The sequence below is a fragment of the Phocoena phocoena genome, chromosome 3 (genome assembly GCF_963924675.1).
Source record: "Phocoena phocoena chromosome 3, mPhoPho1.1, whole genome shotgun sequence".
NCBI classification, from domain to species: Eukaryota; Metazoa; Chordata; class Mammalia; order Artiodactyla; family Phocoenidae; genus Phocoena; species Phocoena phocoena.
In genome coordinates this window covers 113,994,135-114,014,578 of record NC_089221.1, presented here as the reverse complement: position 1 = coordinate 114,014,578, position 20,444 = coordinate 113,994,135, and the positions used below count along the sequence as shown (strand labels likewise).

The window sequence follows — 20,444 nt, the reverse complement described above, 5'->3', positions numbered from 1 at the left end:
TATTTTCTGAACCTTTTGCAAGGAGGAAGTGTTAATTTTACAAAAGGGAAAAAGTTATCTTCAAAAGCAAAGACATCTGACTCTATTAGATGTTAAAAGATACTAAATTAACACAAATTTAAGTGGTGTGATACAGGTACAAGCACAGATATGTGGATCAAAGGAACAGAAAAATGTGGTCGAGACGTAAGCTGATACCAATAATCAAATGTATCTCCAAGAAGGCAAAACAAAATGTTGGGAAAGGAAGGAACTGCTGGCTTCCTGGGGATGAGATAAAAATTTGGAGGTGAAATTCCCAATCTTAGACTAAATCAAATTCAAATTGGATTGAAAAGTTAACACGAAAATGATAGACATATTAGGAAATACAACTAAATGTACAACTAAGACCTAAAGCTAAACATAAGGTTAGAAAGATGAAAAAGGGCTTTTGTTTTTAATCATCCATTGGTGTAAATTCCATAATCTCCAAAAATGGTTGATAAATACCTTCAAAGATCTATTTTCTGTAGGGGGTATTCCTCCTAGATGAATGTCTCAAGTATGTAAACTATAAACCACAAATAAAGGTGTTTCCACATTATTCAGGTACGCAGGGGTTCCCACCAGTGTGGATTCTCCCATGTTGCAAACTGTTTAGATTCTGAGTAAAGGTCTTCCCACGCTCCTGACACCCGCAGGGTTTCTCACCAGTGTGTGTTTGCAGGTTTGCGCAGGTGGGCTGCTCTGTGAATGCTCTCTGAAGGCCTTTCCACATCACACCGGGTTACGACTTCTCTCCTCTCTTGCTGTCAAGCTGCTACTGTCCCATTGAGGGACAGCCACGATGCCCTGTTGTAGGCTCATAAACGGGTTGCGCTTTGATGGCCTACTCATTCTATATCTATTGACGACCTACTGTGTATCTAAGCTAGATGCTTTGGGGCAGAAGACTTGCTGGCCGCACCAAGAAGCGTGCAGTGCTGTGGAATTCAGGCCCGTATGAAAGTGTTTAGAATAGGACTCAAGGGGGAGTGGTCATCAAAACTGTGTTGTAGGTCCCTGTGCATTTCTCTGAGGAAAGGCTCCCCAGTTTTTGTCAGGAGTCCCTGGTTTATGGAAGATGAGGAATCCCTGCTCTAGGCTGGAAGTTACTAGGATCTGAATGCAGGTGTTTCTTCTCCAAGTCGGGCTGGGATTGGAAGCTGCGTCTTGGCACTTCAGAGACTGTTCTTCCTTCGTTCTCAGGCACGTTTGGAGGAGCTGCGTGACTGAAGAACTGAGGTCACAGGGTGCTTACACATTGGTCCTGTGTTCACTCTCCTCCCCCACCACGGTGGGACTGACCTTCTCCTCCACTTCCGTCATCCTCGCGTCTGGGAGCCCGACTGAGAGCTGTCATCAGGGAAAGGGCCCTGCGTACAGATGGCTTCCTTGAACTTGAATTATGTATGAGCTGTTGCCAAGAAGCCACAGGGACTCACTGGCCCCCCTGACAGTGGAGAGAGTAGTTTTCCATCTGTTCATTTAAAAACTCATTTCCACCCAAATAAGGATATTTAAAGGCTATTTAATTCTCCTCTCTCTCTCTCTCTCTCTGCTCCCAAATCTCAGACCTTCTTCCTTGTAACAGAACTGGAGGAAGAGGATCCTGGAAAGGGGGAGTAACTCTCTGAGCATGAAACTTCCTCCCCAAAGTTGTTAGAAGGTCAGGTCACCTGCTTGAGACGAAGTTACTTGCTCTGTGGTGTGATTTGTTTTGGCTGCACCACGCGGTGTGGGATCTCAGTTCCGTGACTAGGGATCGAACCCGTGCCCCCTGCATTGGGAGCGGGGAGTCGCCTGCGGTGTGATTAAGTAGCCATATGTCTGTTCTCTGGACCCAGATGTTCTCCCTGACCTGGGGCCTGCTGATCCACGGGTGTGCTCTCTCAGGGAGTCTTCTTAGCCAAAGTGGACTGAAGCTGCCTCGGGGACAGGGATGCCCACAAGGCCACCATCTGCTTTTCTGGAAGAGACCTGAGGAGGGTGCTGGATGCAGGCTTCCTCCAACCTACATCCATGAGAGCCCCCCAGAAGGATACCCCAACTGTCTAGGAAGCCTCCTCTTCCTTTTCAGAGAGCAACAGGGCCCGCCATGTTGAATGAAGGGACCATTTGTGCTCTGGAAACCAGGCTCTGGGGTGACACCATTTGAATACTTACTGTGTGCCAGGCCCTGTGCTAGGCGCTGGGACCTGGGGGTGGGACAGAGTCCCTCCCTCACAGCAGATCACTCGCTAGCAGGGGAAGCCGAAAAGGAAGTTAGGGAATTACTCCAAATAAGTTATTAGGGCTGTGATAATGGATTCACAGGGAATGGAGGGAGGGGTTTCTGATCCAGGCATAAAGGATGAGGTTGAACAAATAGATTATTTCTGAACAAAGAGATTATTTCCAGTTTTTCATTTACTTACAGGCTTATCAGTCCTTGAAAACGGCATCCCTTCAAGCACTCAAACCAGAAAATGCACCCTTCTCACCCCCTCTTTCCCTCTCACTCCAGATTCAAGTCCTCTTGCCGAGGTTACTGATGACATTCATGTGGCCAAATCCAGTGGGCACACCAGTGATTTAACACGGTTGTTGCTCCCTCCTTCTTGAAAGGCTCTCCTCTGGTGACTTCCAGTCCTCCTCACACACCTTCTCAATCCCTTTGGCTGCTTTCTCTCCCTCCGCCAAACCTCTAAACGCTGGAGCAGCCCCAGGCTCTGTCCGAGGCACTGTCCTCTCTCCGTATTCTCTCGCTAGGTGATCTCACACAGTCAGTGTTTTTGAACAGCACCTACAGCATTTGATGACACCCAAACACCCCATCTCAGGCCTGACCTCTTCCCTGAGCTCTAAAGGCCTTTCTGACATCCCACTTGGATGTTGAACGACTTCTCCAATGTAAAATATACAAAGCAGAACCCTCACTTTTCTTCTACTGGCAGCTTCTCCCCCATTCATTTCTGGGTATACACCCAAAAGAATTGAAAGCAGGACTCAGATATCTGTCCACCCACATTCATAGCAGCATTCTTCACAACAGCCAGAACGTAGAAGCAATCCAACTGTCCACTGATAAATGAATGAAAAAAGAAAATGTGGTATATACACAATGGAATATTATTCAGCCCTGAAAACGAAGGAAACTCTGACACGTGCTACGATGAGGATAAAGCTTGAAGACATTATGCTAAGTGAAAATAGTTGGTCACAAAAGGAAAAACGCTGTACGATTCTGTTTATATGAAGTACCTAGTGTAGTCAAATTCATAAAGACAAAAGGTCGAACAGTGGTTACCAGGGGCCGGGGGAAAGGGAGAATGAGGAATTCGTGTCAACGGATATAGTTTCAGTTTTGAAAGATGAAAAGAATCCTGGAGATGGGTCGTACAACAGTGTGAATGTACTTAATGCCATTGGACGGTCCACTTAAAAATGGTTAAAATGGTAAACTCCATGCTACGTCTATTTTACCACAATAAAAGAAATCTGATCATGGCGCAGCTCTCCCAGCTATAGCCCACTGTGGCTCCGGTCAGAAAGGTAATGTCTAAGATCCTTACCGCAGCCCACGAGGCCAGGCATGGTCGGATCCCAGATATCTATCTCAGCAGAGGAATTTTCTCTCCTCTCCCCACTCCGGCCGTACAAGTATCTCCAGCACGTGCCTTGGAGACTTTATGCACTTCATGTTCTTTCAGCCCAAATTCTCTTCCCCAGCCCCTCACTCTTCAGGTCTCAGTGTCAACTCTACCGCCCCTGTCATGCAAGGAGCTCCGTTGCCTGGGGTACAGATGGTTCTGTGGAACCCGCCCCCGGCAGGCCAGAGCTGGAAGTTTCCTGTGGGGCAACCAGACCTCAGCTGCTGTCTTCCTCCGCACCCAGAGTCCTCCCCCAACCCAGGAATAGGTGTGGAGTGCAAGGTATCTGTGCCTGAGGCTCCGTCTTGGGCTGCTCAGGCCATTGGAGGGGGGTGTGTGTGTAGAGGGTTGTACCAGACTCCCACAGCCACTCCGCTTCTTCTCTGAACTGGTTCAATCTGGGATTTGAACAAAGGATCCCGTGGAGCGGGTGTGTTCCTTTCCTCGCCAGGCAGGGAAGGCCAGGGAGGTGGCCCCATCTGACTTTTCAGGACAGGGCACCGTGCCCAACCCTCATTCCGTGGCCTTCTTTCCTGGCTTTAGAAAGATTTCTGAGCACAATATTCCGGGCAGCTCCTCTCAGACCATGACATTGAATTATGGTTTCAAGCACAGAGGTATTTTCCCCTGCATGAGAAATCCCTCTCCTCTCCCTTCTTTGCTGACATCCATGTGTCTGGGGTGTCCATGGCTGGTGCTGACCCCACTCCTGGCTCCCCAGCAGCACGTAAACAAGCTACGGTCTAGGCTGTGCAAGCAGAGTTCAGGCCTGCCGGGACTTCTCAGGAGGCCACCCATGTCTTGCTGGCCTCCGGCTGCCGGGGCTCCTCCTCAATGGACATTGGGGTGGGTGGGACACAAGGGACGGTTGAGTGTAGGGTTTGTGCGCCAGCCTCTTCCTATTCTGTGACCTGGCAAACAACCTTACCCCTTTAACCTTCCATTTCGACAGCAGTAAAATAGAGATTCTACGAGTACCTACTCATTTCACAGAAGGACGGATGTAAGAAATAGAAAAGATAATGCATTTAGGAGCATAGCCCAATGCAGTGGCCCTGGCGCCATCACTGAGCTGGCCTCTGTGTGGGAAACGCACACCCTAGCCTGGAAGGCCCTGGGGCCCCAGTGCTGAGGGTCTTTGTGGTCCTCTCTAGCCCAGAGGCCTGGGAGCCCAAGAGTGACAGCAGGGAGCGAAGGGAACCAAGCAGAGCCCCTTTCCCTTCTCCTTCGCCTTCCTTTACCCGGCTGGCGCTCAGCAGGCAGTGCTCAGAGAGGCCTGGGCAACCTCCTGGCTTGGGCTGCTCTCTGACCTTCTGAGGCAACATAGGGCAGCACACCCCTCCCTCCAGCGATCACCCCTCCCTGGAGACATCCAGTGGCCGACCCCTTGGCCCTGGGCGTCCATCCTCAGATGGCAGCACCTAATGCTTTGCCTGAGTCTCCAGGAAAAACAGGGGTGGGGATGTTTAGGACCCCAAAAGGGAATTCAATCCTCTTTGGCTGGGAGGGGGAGGCAGGGCCATGACCGTGCATGCTTCTCAGTCACAAGGAGGACTCTCCAGCTGAAAGAATGGATGGAGCCCCCCGTATTGGGGAGGCTGGGGTAGGGACAGGGCTGGGGTCACAGGGACAGATGGAGGGGCTTTGGCATTTTTAAGGAAATGCGTGGTGATGTTTGTTTTCAATGAAAGGATCTATAGAAGTTATACTAATCACCTCTTTGGGTTCTGACGGCATCCTGTAGTGTCCAGGTGTGTACAATTCTGGGTGCTCAAACAGCAGCACCTCTAGGGGGAGCAGGGCATCCCAGGCAGCCCAAGCCTGTACGAGCCCCTGGGGGCGGGGAGCCGGGCAGAGCGGTGGGAAAGTGGCGGGAGCGTGCAGAAGGCTAAACCTCACCTCTTGGGACGTCTCCCGAGCCCCCCGCAGCCTGACCTCCACCCCTCCAGGTCAGCTCCCTCAACTCCTCTTACCTCCTCCCACATCCAGGAGCTCCTGGGTGTCCCTTCCTCCGGCCCCCACGTGCTCAGATTCCTTCCTGTCACAGAACCACGGTGCCGTCCTTCCGAGTCCACGTGGCTGGGCAGGCAGCACTGCCATTAGCTGACGAACGAGTCTCTTCCCCATGAGAACAGGGCCATGTCTGCTCCCCAAGGCCTAACACTCACATCTGAGGAATGGATGGATGAACGATTGTATCGGATGCCGTGTTAACGGCTGTCTTTCCCCAGACCGGAAGCCCCACCAGGGAGGGGCTGTCTGCTGCGCCACTGCTCTATTCCCGGCAGCGCCACCTTCGGGTAGTTGGTCCCCTAAGTGAAATGAGTTCTCAGTCAGCCTTGGCAGTGATGTGGGGGAAGGCGGGGCGTCCCAGTCTCCAGGAAAGGGGGCTGCCTGTGGGAAAGACACTAACAAAAGGCTCTCAGCTACGCCGATCCTGAGCAGCTCCAGACAGCGTGATAAGAATAAGGATACTTAATGCTGTGCCGAGTGCTTTACAAGAATCATGTCCCTTCATCCTCGCGACGGACCTATGAAGCTGATGCTATGGTCGTCCCTACAGACCATCCCTCAGGGCTTCTCGCCTAACTGCTCCTGGTGGAATTTCCGTGGAAGGCACATCACAGCCCCAAGAAACAGAAACCCAACCCTGTAAGATACCCAAGCCAGTACACAGTTCCCATCCACAAAGGCACACGTTTCTTTGGTTTTATTATTACAGACACACCATGTCTCTACCACAACCGGGGAAGCCTGAGCTCTGGGTGCTCTACCTACCCTCTCTTTTCTACCTGGACAGGTCACACAGAAGGGTCCAAGCCACATGTGGGTACAAGAAATGTTTGACAGAGCAGTTCAACTCATAGCTTATAAGCATGCCATTTCTACTTCTCCAACTGTGAAAGAGCTCTACAGAAACAGTGCCACGACACCCCCATGATGCTGGATTGCTTGATTCATGTTCTGTGAGCTTCAGAAACTTTGGCTCCCTTTTCCAGAGTAAGTAGCATAGGCAGGAAGTTCCACATTTGGGACAGGTCCTTCCTGGAAGTGAATGTCAGGCAGTGACATCCAGGTCTCTGCATGCAATGGGCTAACAGTGTCGTTTAGGGGGCAAAAATTAAAAGTCTCTCTCTCTCCCTCCACCCTCCCAAGGCTCAGATCTCATTACGGTGTACACTATGGCCCAGGTACATTGAAGTGTGATATTTGGTTTCTAAAACATTCAGTCTCTTTGGCAAACGGAGAGAAACTGGTGGGGAGCTGCTGAAATGCATTCCTCCTGCGGTCCTTCGCACTAATGCTTCATCCTCTCTAATAACCGCTGGTAGACAGGGGCTGAAAGAGAGAGATGTGAAAGGTGAAAGAGTTGCAGGCTTCCCACGTCTGTCTAGGATACTGTCAGAATCACGAGCACGAGGGCCAAGCAGCCTTCTTCTGCCATCCTCTCCTGCACAGAGCAGGTGCTTTCTGGCTTGTGAAACTCTGTATCTTACTCAGTGATGTTCTGAACCGGGATTTTCTACGTCTACCAGCTTGGGGCCACGACCTCATCATGGGCTCCTGCCAAGCCCCTGTGCGATATTCCCAGGTTCTCAAACCTAAAAACTCATATCAACCCTAAAAAGGTTGGCACTCTTATTATCTCCATCTTAGGGAGAAGGAAACTAGGTGTTCTGTGTCTGACCCCAAAGGCCATGTTTTATTGTACCATGTTGTTCTTAGCTATAGACAGCAGATGGCAGGTTTGGGCCTGCCTGGGGGTAAGACCCAAACAAGTCTACAAGGACTTCAAACCCAGACCACACTTACCTAGTTTCACAGAGCTCTGGGTAGCCTGAAAGAAAACACAAGGTGTCAAGTTTTCTAGTGGATGTAATACCTACACCCGCTCATGGCAGTGGCTTTGCCCATTGCCATCCTAGCTCAGAAAAAAATGGTGGGGATGGGGGCTTCCCTGGTGGCGCAGTGGTTGAGAATCTGCCTGCTAATGCAGGGGACACGGGTTCGAGCCCTGGTCTGGGAAGATCCCACATGCCACGGAGCGACTAGGCCCGTGAGCCACAACTGCTGAGCCTGCGCGTCTGGAGCCTGTGCTCCGCAACAAGAGAGGCCACGATAGTGAGAGGCCCGCACACTGCGATGAAGAGGCGACCCCGCTCGCCACAACTAGAGAAAGCCCTCGCACAGAAACGAAGACCCAACACAGCAAAAATAAATTAATTAATTAATAAACTCCTACCCCCAACATCTTCTTAAAAAAAAAAAAAAAAAAAAATGGTGGGAATGAGGAAGAGGAAGGGGAATGTGGAACTGCTGGGCCCCGGGGAGCCGCTCAGTCAGTCGTGGTAGCCCCAAGTGATGATGCGCTAGCCCCAACCAAGGGGACTCTGAGGCGGACATTCCTGGGATGCCCCGAAGTCGGGCTTCCCCCCAGACTATTCGCTGGAGCTTGCGGAGCTGGGACCACACAGGGGGTGGCTCTCAGGAATAGGAACTCTGGGCCAAGAACCCTCCTCAAGGGGCGCGAAGGAGAGCCCTATGTCCAAAAGTAAAGGGACGTGTTCCAGCTCCATACCTCTGGGTTAAAGACTACCTCCAGCAGGCTCTTCTGCGGGAATGCAAACCTTCTGTAACATGACCCGTATTCCCAAGGGGCTCCACCTGACCTGAAGGGAGCCTGAGTGGGACCCCCGGGCCCTGGGCAAGCTGGGGAATGGGAGGAAAAGCACAGAAAGTCCGAGAGGTTCTGAGAGGGAGGTGGCGCTGAGGCAAGGAAGGAAGGTGCCCCACACAGACAGGGCCCTGGATCCGGCACCCACACCTCCGCCCAGCAGGGCCCCAGCACTGGCCATGGCGGGCTGCATCACAGAAAACAGATGAGTGACTCGGAGCCCAGGCTCAGGGCAGGCCAGTCCGCTGTAAGGAAAATTCAAGATGGAGTGCCCTTCTCGGTCAGCTGGATTCCAGAGCTGTGTCCGTTCTCACCAGCTACGGCTTCCCCATGCACTGAGGCTCAGACGCCTCGCTTGGAAGGCCTCGGCTGTCGCCCACAAAGGAAGCCGGGGCTGCCTGGGTTCTTTTCTCCAAACTCCACACGGGCCAGGGCTAAGGATGCCCCATGGGAGTGGAGAGAAATTACGGGAGAGCCCTGGGAGGACAGCCAAGGAAGACAGGAGCCCAAGCACAGGACCCAAGGCTGTTCAGGGCAGGGGCCAGCGTAGGCAGGCATCTTACCCTGGAGAACGCGGATGCCTGTCTGAAGATTTCAAGCGCAGAGTCTGCAAGCTCGTCCCCCCGTTCCTGAGGTCTGTTGGCTGCAGATAAAAGGAAAGGCAGCTTCAATGAGAGAGAAATGATTAGCGTGTCATTCATAACCACCAGGACTGAGGGGGCACTGTTGGGTCTTCTGGCTCACATTCTCAGACGAAGTCTTCCTTTATAACTTTCCATAACTCGTGGTGGAATTTGGCCCGTGGGGAGAGAGCTCAAAGAAAGGTGAATGCACAGGTTGAGGAGAGAGGCTAGGCTCCAGTGCAGCTTTGCTGGAGGTAAAGAGAGCTCACCCAGGGCGGGATGCTGCAGGAGGGGTGCTTTGACCCGTGTTCACAGCGTTCACATGTAACAACAACTGGGCTCTGTTCGAACAGGGCTAGGACAGCCGGGCAATTCAGCAAAGAGAGATCTGTCCTTGAGCTGCTGGGTGTAGTGCCTTTGAACCAAGAGTTCCTAAGTTACTTTTCAACCAGACCCAGCAATGCCGTCCACAGATGCTCAGTCCACACGTCCCACATCATTCTCATCTTTGCTTACAGCAGGGTTCTATCGAGCACCAACGGCTGCGTGTCGAGAAGGGCCAGCAGCAGGGTGAGTGGGGACGTGGTTCTTTAGGGCCTTACCCGGAGGCTGCAGGACACTGGAGATGGCGTGGACCACGCCATTGGTGGCCATGATGTCAACTTCAGTAACAGGCTCCTTATTGACATTCACCACATTGTTTTTCTGGGAGAAAAAGAGACAGCAATTGTTGAACACCAAGCACGGTTCCCTTAACCATTCTTAAACCCAGCAAATGTTTACTGAGCACTTCTGGATGCCAGACCCTGTGCTAAGTGCTGGGGATACTCTGGTGACTGGAACAGACCCTGTCAGCTACAGACCTTCGGTCTGGGAGACTCAATTTCATCCTTGTGTGGACCCAGCATGTTGCAATTTACAAAATGCTCTTTTGTGTGATTCCCTTATCCTCACAGCAGCGCGTGGTGAGGAGGTCGATATTATGGCCTCCTTTAAGCTGAGCAGGTGGGGCAGCTGGGAACAGAAGCCAGGCGTCCAGCTCCGGGTGAAGGGCTCTTTCCACTTTTCCTCCATGCCTGGCTTCAGAGTTTCTCACAGGGTAAATCTGTCTCAGGCTTTCCTGAACGACCCAAGGGAGAAGGGGGAACTGGAGCCTGAGACCGACAGGACCCTGACATCCCAGACTAGGGGCTGGGAGATTCTCAGGTGACCTGCAGAAGTCAAACAAGTCATGCCATCCCTGCCTGCCTTCCCGTGCTCCCGGGAGAAGCTGGTGAGCACAGGGATGGCTGGAGGCCAGGAGAGAGGCGCAGGGGGCAGAAGCTGAGCCAGCCACATGCTGCAAGGGTGGTCCCTCCACGGGGTGTCAGTGGCCTCGGCTGGTACAGCCAGGGAGGCCACAGGCAGCTTCGCAGAGCTGGGCTGCCTATCTGTTCCCTCTCTTCAAGGTAGGGACCCTCGGAGGCAGCTCCAAAGTGGAATGTGCAGAGTAAGGGAAGGTTCACAGAACAAGCGTCAGAAGAAAAGGCCTCCTGGGTTGGTCTGGTTCATGGTACGGCTCAGTGAACCCCTGGACTTGCGGGGGGAGAGAGTGGGAAGGGGACTGGGAATTGATCTTTCAAGACTTGTAAGTAACTGTCATTTCCTTAAGGAAAGGGAGATTTAATAGCTTCTCCCAGATGCCAATCAGATGCTTTATTCCCCTGAAGATCTGGAAGTCCTTATTCCGGTCTAACCACAATCTCCCTTGATTTCCCTGAAGACTCTTTTTCTTTTCCTTTCCTTTTTTTTTTTTTTTTTTTTTTGCGGTACGCGGGCCTCTCACTGCTGTGGCCTCTCCCGTTGTGGAGCACAGGCTCCGGACGCGCAGGCTCAGCGGCCATGGCTCACGGGCCTAGCCGCTCTGCAGCATGTGGGATCCTACCGGACCGGGGCACGAACCCGTGTCCCCTGCATCGGCAGGCGGACTCTCAACCACTGCGCCACCAAGGAAGCCCATTCTTTTTTCTTTTCTTTCCTTTTTTCTTCTCTTTTCTTTCAAAATACACTCAGAGATTCAAGATGCTTCTTAAACACAGAGTGTGTGTCTAATGCCATCCTAGGGACGAGATGTGCCCTAAATCCCAGTGGTAGGGCACGGCCAGCCTTTTAATTGTTCAACGTACTCACCGAGCTGACTTCCAACTTGTCGCCTTGGAGAGACTTCAGCCGCACCAGGGCCCCGATGCCTCCGCTAACCAGGATTTCATCGCCAACGTGGTATTTCAGGATGTTGGCAAGCTCCTTGGCGTTGCCTGCAGGTTTGTGGGAAAAGAAAGCAGAGTTAATCCTAAGGCTGGTAACTGGTGTGGTCAGGGAGGGCCCAAAGGAGAAGATGTAAGCAGTCACCCCCAAGATGGAGGACCCCCTGCCCAGGTAATAAGCACTTATTGAGCACCTACTGTGTGCTCTGCCCTCCGACCCACCATGTGCATAATGGTCAGGGAAACAAGGCATATGACCGTGGCCATGACTCTACCTGGGCACTGGATGGGCTGCTAGGTTAAGTACATGCTTCTGTGATGCTGAGAAGGAGTTAATCTATACTCTTCTGTGAGTATGACTCATGTTTCCATGACTAAATATTTGCTTGGAAAGCCAGGGGCCTTTACAGCACTGGTATCTGAGACATCTCATCATCAACATGGCTCCCAATAGTTATAACACAGCAGTGAAATATTTACACATTCTGCCCACAAATGCATATTTTGAGACGGCTGTTTCCTGAAGGGAGAACTTAAAAGAGTCGACAGCTGCGGTCTGGAGGAGCTATGGAGCCGATGAGGTCAGGGCCGAAGGGGAGATCCCTCCACAGCGTCCCTCCTCGTCACGTCTCAGCATTCCTTCCGGCCCGCATCAGCTCCTCCACCCACTGCGGAAAGCAGCCAATTACTCATAAAGGTGCACAGGCAGTCCCCGAATTAAGAGTGGGAGGCGATCTTAAGGCTGCCAGCTGCCCTCTCCTCTGCATCGAGGCTGCCCCTGATACTCATGTTACCAGCCAAATGGCCGGGCATCCCCAGGGCTTATGGACGGCTATTTCCAGCAACTTGAAACTGAGAACAGAGGAAGCTTTAAAGTATTTTGGGGAGTTCACTTAGTTATGGACGAATCCACATGAGTGCCACGGGATGGAGGCACCAGGTACAAAGGGATTTCCAGACATCCACAGCTTGGAGCTGGCAAGAGTTTCCCTTCCACCAAAATACGGCCTGGAGGTGCTGAGGCAAGCCAGCCCCCAGGAGGGGAGAGGTCTCCTTCTTCTGAGATCTCTAACATCTGGATCGACCTCTAACACGGGGGACGGGCTCCATGCCCCAGGCGTGCTGGGGTCTAATCCTGCCCACAGGGCTGAGGGAGGGCGTGTAGGGGGAGCTTTGCCCAATCCCTCCCTCAGCTCCCGCACAGATGAAAATGAAAGGCAAGCCAAGCAGGCTTGGGACACCTGGGGAATATTCCGTTCCTCCTGAACAGAGAGAGAATGGCAAGTTTATGTCCAGGATGAATGTCTCCCCTCTCCTCAGGAACATACGTCAGCACCAGAGACACAGGCATTCACTTAGCAATAAGGAAAATTAAACAGGACACAAATTCAGTTCACAGCTACCCGAGCTTTTTGTTCTGTACTCCAGAGCAGGAAGGGAGGTGTAGACGATTTGGGTCCCAAGGCTTAGCCAAGATCCTTCCTCCTCCTCCTCAGACTCACCCTTCTGCACTGGGTGGATGCGTCGTTCACAGGCATGCGTCAGAGTAAACGCCGCAGGCCCATCCTACCTCCGCACCATCGTAGCCATTATCCCATTATCGATGGGGGACGTGTGCCCAGCATTGTGGGCAATGCTCATTTAATCCTTATTAACACTCTGAGCAAGGTACTCTTTCTTACCACCCCCATTTTACTACTGGGAAAACCGAGGCCCAGAGAGGTTAAGCAACCTGCAAGAGGTCACTCAGCTGGTAAACGCCAGAGCCAGGGTTTGGTCTGCTTTCAGGTAATCTGGGAGCCCAAGCTCTTCACCACTAGATTGTCTCTCAAACATACTCAACTTAATTGCTCAGGGCCTTGAGGAGCTTCTCGGTAAAGCTTTCATCCCGAGGTACACGTGATGCAGATAAATGGCTTCATGAGCAGGTTCTCACAGGTCCGCAGGGGACGCCATGCCTTGTTGACTGGGCTGGTGGTCATCTACCCTCAATTCCCTTCTACTCTCCTCTGGCTTGTTCACTGCCCGGGAAAGCTGACCACCGTGAAGTGCATCATCCAGGCTCCCTCACCCTCCTGCGATCAGCTGCCAGGCGGCCGCTGAAGGAGGCCAAGGCACCCAGTGGCCTCCTTGCCGTGGTTCTGACAGCAGCTGCTTGTGGCTCTAGCCACTGTGCTATACCCCTCCTCCTAGGGTCTCCCTGGACCGGCCCTCCCCCCACCACCCCCTGCCCCCGGCTCCCCCAGGCCTGGAGCGGTAAACACTGGGTACCATCACCCTTTGCTGGTTCCTTTAACCCTGCCCACACCTCTGCAAACAGTCTTGTCATTACATTCCTTACAGTCAAACCCTTCATAATGTGCCAACTGTTTCCTGCTGAAACCCTGACCGATACAGTTACTTTAGAGAAGCTGAAAAATGTACTTAGGTTGCTCTTTACCCAAGAGTTTGTTCAGTTCTCCCGGTGGCAAGGCTTGGAAGGCTTCATTGGTAGGGGCGAAGACCGTGTAGACCCCTTCCCGGTTGAGGGTCTCGGTCAGCCCTGCAGACTGGATGGCGGCTACCAGCATGCTGCGGATACATACACGGAAAAGGTCACCTCCCTCTGTGTGTGTGAGGGGGGGTTGTCATTTGCCCAAACACCGCACCGCTGTGGGTAGGTGGAGCCCAGAGCGCTGGCATTCACACCCCTTACTGGTTTTCGTACAGACAGGAAACGATTCCTTTCTGCATCTTCTCTCCATAGATGCTAAGCTCAGTTAAAAGCCAGAAGTCAGTGGCCAGAGGCGGAAGGAGGTAGGGAGAGGTCAGTGCCACGGCTGACCCAGAGACCGACCGAGCCCCAGTGCCCGAGGGATGTGATTCCAGGGAGTGGGGGTGGGGCAGAGGGTGGGTGGTCTCCTAGGCTCTTGTGCAGATGGCTGAAGTCAGTGACAGGAAATGCTCGATGTCACAGCACCCAGTGGTGAGTGAGCAAACCAGAAATGGAGAGAGCGAGGCCAGAAAACAAAGGGACACCAGGAGCCTGAGAAGGAAGGAAACTTCAGGGGCAGTAAGCAGACACGACACAGAGTGAGACTCATCACGCGCGCAAAGCCAGGTGTGCTCAGCTTCCCTGGGACTTTAAACGGAGAGCAGGATGTTTCCCTTCCCCTTCAGGAATACAGGTGCAGCCCCCTCCCTGTTCCCACGGGCGTGAGGATTACACTCCCAGAAGCGACCCTTCTTCTCAACCTAAGTTTTCAAGGTGACCCTCGTCCTTTCCGAATCCCCGGCTTGGGAGATCACACGGGTGCAGGGCCAGTGTTCACTGGAGCCTCGAGGAAGTGGGGAGCTCGACAGACAGCTGAGGCCACCGTCCTGCCCCAGCACGGCCACTTGCAGAAGCACCGCCCTGGGATGGGGCCGGTTACCTGAAGCGACTGTCTCCCTTCAGCACATCCATGACGGTGCCCACTGGGGGGGTCAGCACCCGGTCCATGGTGAACAGGGTCCCGTACCTGCCCCTCTTGTCGTGGGCGGCGATGCAGCTGTTCTCAATGCACAGGCTCTGTACAAAAGAGGGGCAGAGAGAGGCCGGGTTACCCCCCAACCCAAAGCAGGGGCCTCCCGATTTGTTCAGGGCATGTCCTGATGGCTTCATCCGCAGAGATCAGTGAATATATACGGGGCTGCAGCGTCAAGACTAGGATAAAAGCATGTGTTTCCTCCAGGAAAGAAGAAAATAAAAATGGCGTTCCTTAAAGAAAGAAGAGCTATAGAGGCCCCAATGAATGTACAGAGAGGGCCCATAATGGGATTACCACGTGACACGAGAGGGCCATTGACAATGATCAAATAAAGAGATCGAGTCTCTTCATTTATTTATTTAACAAACGACAACCGTCTTTAGCCAAATGGTGCTGGCTGGTCCCGAGCCAGGGCTATGTTGTGTTGTACTTCCTATTTGATATTCCAGGGTAACTATTGGGTTTGAAGACAGAGAAGAAACAGGAGAAGAGGGAAGAGAAGCTTCTGGACCAAGGAGGGCTGAGTGTAGCTCCTGCTTATTGAACACTTTTTTTTTTTTTTAACACGAATATAGCTTGCATTTCTTGGAGCTGAGACAAAGAAAGAGCACGATTGAGGACCCAGAACTTACATTACGGTAAACAAAAACTCTCAGTTTTTTGCCGCCCAGAGTTTCTAGGATCTGTCCGTGGTACAGATACTTAGAGGCCAGCTGATCTTTAATCATGTGGTTCAGAAGCAAATTCTTCAATCGGGCATCAACTGGAGGGGTTCCATCTGCAAGAGGAGGTGTGGTCAGGTCCAGACAATGCAGCAGAAAGCCCATCCCTCCTTCCATTTGGAAATAGAAATTGAGAAATCAAGCAAGGCTGCCAATATTCCTTAACATCTGGCATCTTCTGAGAATTAAAAAAAAAAAAAAAGTCTAGATAATCAAGGGTGTTTGGAATTTTGCCCTCAGAGGGAGGGGTAGGCACGGACACAACTTGGCCCTTCTCTGCCTTCCCCATGGCCATGGCTCAGCTGTATCCTCACTCTGACCTCCTGACTATCACATTGGCAACTGACCCCGCAAATCAAAAGACAAGGGAGTGCTCTGCTCTCCCAACAGATGCACACTCTTGAATTCTGAGGACAAGACTGCATCCTCTGCTCTACCAAATGAAATGGCAGAGCCTCTTCACTTTCTGGTGAAGTCACATCTGCTTTTGGCTGAGCTGGGTGGAAGCACGAATGGTCCACGGGGAGCTGTGAATTGGGGAGGGTGCCGTGGAGGTGACAGCGGTGGGGCAGCTGTCCCCAGAGACAAACGCACAGGGATGCCTTCCCCACGATACCTTTGAAGACAGAATTCATGGGGGCCAGGAGAGTCAATCGCTCAGTTCCAGAGAGATGAGTGCCAAGGCCAGCTTGTCTGAAAAGGTCAACGGCTGTGGAAACATCAGACTCCGCAGCCAGCTCAAATAGCGTCTTGGCTACAAGGAAGGAGAAAGTGGGCTCAAAAGCTCGAAGTACTGCTTTCATTTATCATCCGTCCAACCCAGAGCATGACATACATCAGCAGGCATGTCATCTCTTGAGTCAACAACCCCTCTGAACACTGCTGGGGCACAGCGGGTTTGTGTCATCAGGGGAACGGTCACCCAGAAAACCTCACCGGTTGGGGAAGTGAGGTGAGGCTCAGTTGGGCAGAGGGCCTCTGTCCCAGCCCTTGGTCAGGGTCCTGTCCAATGCTAGGGAGGAAGAAAGCATTTGTCTGCGTCATGGCTTCTGAAGAGTGGACAATGCCAGTGACCACACCCACAGAAAGTGTTCTTCTGGGTTTGTTTTTTCCTGTGACATTCCCTCACTCGTTAGCAGTAGAACTGCCTGGAAATCCAGGATGGGGTAAGGATGCTGAAGGGGACCCAAGCCAAAGTCCATTCAGTCATTTTTCCCTGGGTCAGTGACCCTGGGATCCTTGGGCATGATTGAGAAGGCAAACGCTCTGAAGTCAGCAAATGGCCCTCTGCGCCCAACCAGCGTGGGCAGATCTTCTGGAAGGCTTCCGTGATTGAGTCGCTCCCTCCCCAGACACCTCCAATGGCTCTCCCCTGCCCACAAGGTAACGCCTGGACTCCCAGGCCTGCAGCTCAAGACTCTCCAAAATCTGGCTGCAACCTGCCAGGTGCCCAGGCTGTCTCTCCTGGAAGGCTGTGAGCTGGGTGCAGACATGGAAGCGGCTCCCAAGATCCCCAAATTCCCCCAGCCGCGCCACCGTGGACGGCACAGGGGACAGCAGACCCGGCAGGCCCGAGGCCCCCGAGGCCTGGATCACCTGAGTCTGGAATGAGCAGCTCGTCGATGAAGTGGATCACACCGTTGGTGGCCACGACGTCTTTGTTGGAGATGATGGGCTTCCCGTTGATGGTGAGCGTGTCCCCGCTGCAGCCCACCTCCAGCGTGGTGCCCTCCAGGGTCTCCAAGGACAGCCCCGCCACGATGGCTTCGGCACACATGGCCGACTTCAGGATGTGGTTGTTTAGTAGGTCTGGGGGCCGAACAGGACACAGGTCAAGTCAGTGCCAGTCGGGCTGACCTGAGGCGCCAGTTCGCCGCCTGCCCTGGCTAGGATTCCATTCTCTCCGAGGCTAATAATCAGACGAGCCTGGGGTACCACGTGGTCTGGATCCTCCTTTCTCTCCTCCTCCTAGCCTCTAAAACTAGTTGGGCTCCGTGCAGTCTACCTGAGTTTGAATCCCAGCTCGGCCACTTAGCAGCTGTGGGACCCTGGGCGAGTCACTGAGCCTCTTTGAGTCTCAACTTCCTCATCGGTCAAGTGGAGATAAGCACAGCATTCACCTCCTAGGGCTGATGTAAGGATGACATGAAACTCTGAATGTGAGCACCCAGCACAGCGGCTGACGACAGAGTAAACGCCCAGCAAATGCTCGTGATTAGCTTCTTAGTACCTGAACTTCAGGGTGAATTCTCTTATTTGTATCTGAATTTCCCAGATAGGGGGAAAACTCAAATGAGTTTACCTTGGGATTTTTTTTTATCTACGACCTTTATGAAAATGTGGTAGAAAAAGATGAAAACTGTAGCAAATGAAAGTTCTGAATTATTTATACATTTTATTTGTTTTTGTTCATTTTACCCCAAGGGTCTACTTAGTTGTCAGGGCCTGTTAGAGGTTGGGGACGGTTATCAGTAAGACATGGTCTCTGCGGCCCCACTCACTCCACCCGTAAATCATAGAATCGTTTAATTACTTGCCCAAGTGCTGCTTTAGGGACAGGGCAGGGGCTGGGGGCGCTGAGGCTGCAGGAGCAGTGGAGGGGACGTGCCCCAGCCCCAGCCAGGCAGAGCCGTTCCGGGACTGTCGCTCACCAGGGTCCCCGGGGCCCTTTGTTTTGCGTGCTCACCACGGAGGCGAGTTCCAATGTGTCCTGAGTGTGGGAACCGAAACCGCACTGTCACAGGCAGGAGGAAGCTCTGAGGCCCCACAGAAGTGCTGAGGGCCTTGAAGGCCAGTGCTGACCCGATTCAGCTGGTGGGGAAGACAAAGGACGGCAAGACCGCGGTGGGAATGAGGCCTTGGGGATTTAGTTTCTCAGGGAAAGAAGCTGAAGACCGGGGGCGGGGAGGTGGGTGACCTGCCAGGGCCCCTCGGAGGGTGAGCCAGGCCAGGGCTGGAAGCCAGTCTGCGAACGGGCACTTCTCGTCCATCTGCCGACCCGCTAGCAACCAGGAGGCTGTCAGGTGGACCGTGGCCGCCCGCCCTCCAGCCTGCAGTGGCAGCCCCACACACAGCTCCCTCGCTTTGAACAAACAGCTTAAAGTGGGAAAAGGCAGATGTGCAAAAGGGATACACTTGGGGTGTTTTTTTCACTTTATAATAAGGTGTTCTGATAGCTACAAAGATAAAAATGTGCCCCGTACAAAACATGTTTTAGGGGGAAAACAGCTCTAACTAAAAAGCTAAAATGCTGAGACGCACCCAAGTCTCATTTCCTCGGAAACCTTCAGGATCCTCAGGCTGCAGACGCCCATCCCTGCCCTCATCCCCGTGACCTTGGGAGTATCTCAGTACTACGCTCAGCATATCAGATCCCCAGTAACCCGTGTTTAAGCCTGTTACACCAACGAGGTTTAAACTTCCTTGACTGTACCATGCTCACTTTTGCGGCCTGGGTTCCTGGCACCACAATATCTGGACATGAGAGATCCCCATCTGTGCTTTCAGAAATGTGCCCTTTCCCAGCCCTGCATAGCTGCGAGGAGAACGTTTTACATTTATGGGGTGTCTGAAATGCATTAGGCATTTCGAAGGTGGGTTTAAATAGATTCAAAAGGAATGAAGTCATCCCTGGATTATATTTGGGAGGAGTAAGTGTGATTGGAGGGTTGGAGTGCACAGGGGACCTGGGGCCTACTCCCCTTTGAAGGGGACCCAGGGACCCGCAAGCAGCATGTCAGTGGTCCTGGAGTCGGGGAGCTGGGGTGGCAGAGCCTGGCCTCCCTTCCTGATCTCCCTCACATGGTCCTTCCCTATCCTCCAGCAATAATCGATACTCCTCCTAACTTATCAGCTCACTGAGAAGGTTAGGAAGGACCCAGCAATGAAGTCAAGAGTTGACTGTTACGGGTTTTTCATTGTAATTTTGGATTATACCTGAGGCCCCCGGCCAGACACAGGAAGAGTTCAAGGGTCAACACGATGATTCCATTTCGAGGATGCCAGCACCTGCCACCCCCTCCCCACACCTCCAAGCTACTGCCCACTCCGGCAGCCTCACTCTAGCTTTGATCATTTGGGCCTTTAACTCTTCCAGACTCCGGCCACAGCTTGCTTTGGACCTCCAGCTGCATCTCCCTCCTCAGCCCAGCTGTGTCCCTAGAAAAAGGCTGCTGGATTCCTCACCCGCCCCTCTGACCAGCGCTCTGCTGTGGCCTCTGCAGAGATACAGTCAGTTGGGCGCAATGGGACAGGACGGCAGGCAGCGTGTCTATCTTGGACAAGAGCAGGCCTTGGCCTTAGTCTGGCCACTCCAATGACGCGGCAGCAGAAGCCCAGGGGTGCTCACCTCTCAGGGCCTCTGGGTCCCCCAGGATCCGGTTCAAGGTCTCAGCAGGGATTTTCTCGAAGGCCTCATTGGTCGGAGCCAAGAGTGTGTACTGGCCGTCACCTTCGAGCAGGGTGTTGAGCCCCGATGCAGCCACAGCAGCCTGTGGGGAGGGGAGAAGATGCAGCGTTCCCTGAAGGCTCTGGGCACGCATGGTCTCACCAGTGCTCCTCTGGAGGGATCCAGACTTCTGTAGAAGCCCTGGATGAAAAGATAGGCCGAACCAAGGCTTACATCTTCCCACGGCCTCCAGGAGCCTTGCCAGCCTGAGCTCCGCCCACTCTGACCACCTCTTAGCTGCTGCCCTGCCTTTCTCCTTTCCACCCCGGGGCCGTTGTCCTGCTGTTCCCTCTGCCCTTCCCCCCCTTCTTTGCTTCTCTGATTCCTATTTGTTCCTTGGGCCTTGACGAAAACACCATTTCTCTAGGTAGTCAGCTTGGCGTTGCCCAGCCCCTGCCCCTGCCCCCCGATGAAAATGAGTCTATTAGACACACTTGCACAGCTCGCCGTCCTTCTCACATCGTGCAATTCGATCGTTACTGGCGATAATTATTTGCGTGGGCTCCGTGAGCATAAGGATGACATAACTCCTTCTTTACAGAGCAGGAAAATGATCTTCTAAAAGCATCCGG

General features: G+C 52.9%; 1 protein-coding gene across 1 annotated transcript in view; it reads right to left on the bottom strand.

The window, feature by feature from the left end:
• Positions 1-6,330: 6,330 nt before the first annotated feature.
• The window catches only part of TGFBI (transforming growth factor beta induced), a 32,477-nt gene continuing 18,363 nt past the window's right edge, over positions 6,331-20,444 (bottom strand). The window contains exons 7-17 of the mRNA XM_065873529.1: positions 19,774-19,915; positions 17,022-17,234; positions 16,042-16,179; positions 15,336-15,481; positions 14,608-14,744; positions 13,635-13,765; positions 11,121-11,245; positions 9,554-9,656; positions 8,892-8,971; positions 7,467-7,491; positions 6,331-6,992 (exon numbers count right to left, since the gene is read on the bottom strand). Coding sequence (XP_065729601.1) covers positions 6,952-6,992; positions 7,467-7,491; positions 8,892-8,971; positions 9,554-9,656; positions 11,121-11,245; positions 13,635-13,765; positions 14,608-14,744; positions 15,336-15,481; positions 16,042-16,179; positions 17,022-17,234; positions 19,774-19,915 — 1,281 coding nt within the window. The 3' untranslated portion in view covers positions 6,331-6,951. The remainder of the gene's footprint in view (positions 6,993-7,466; positions 7,492-8,891; positions 8,972-9,553; positions 9,657-11,120; positions 11,246-13,634; positions 13,766-14,607; positions 14,745-15,335; positions 15,482-16,041; positions 16,180-17,021; positions 17,235-19,773; positions 19,916-20,444) is intronic.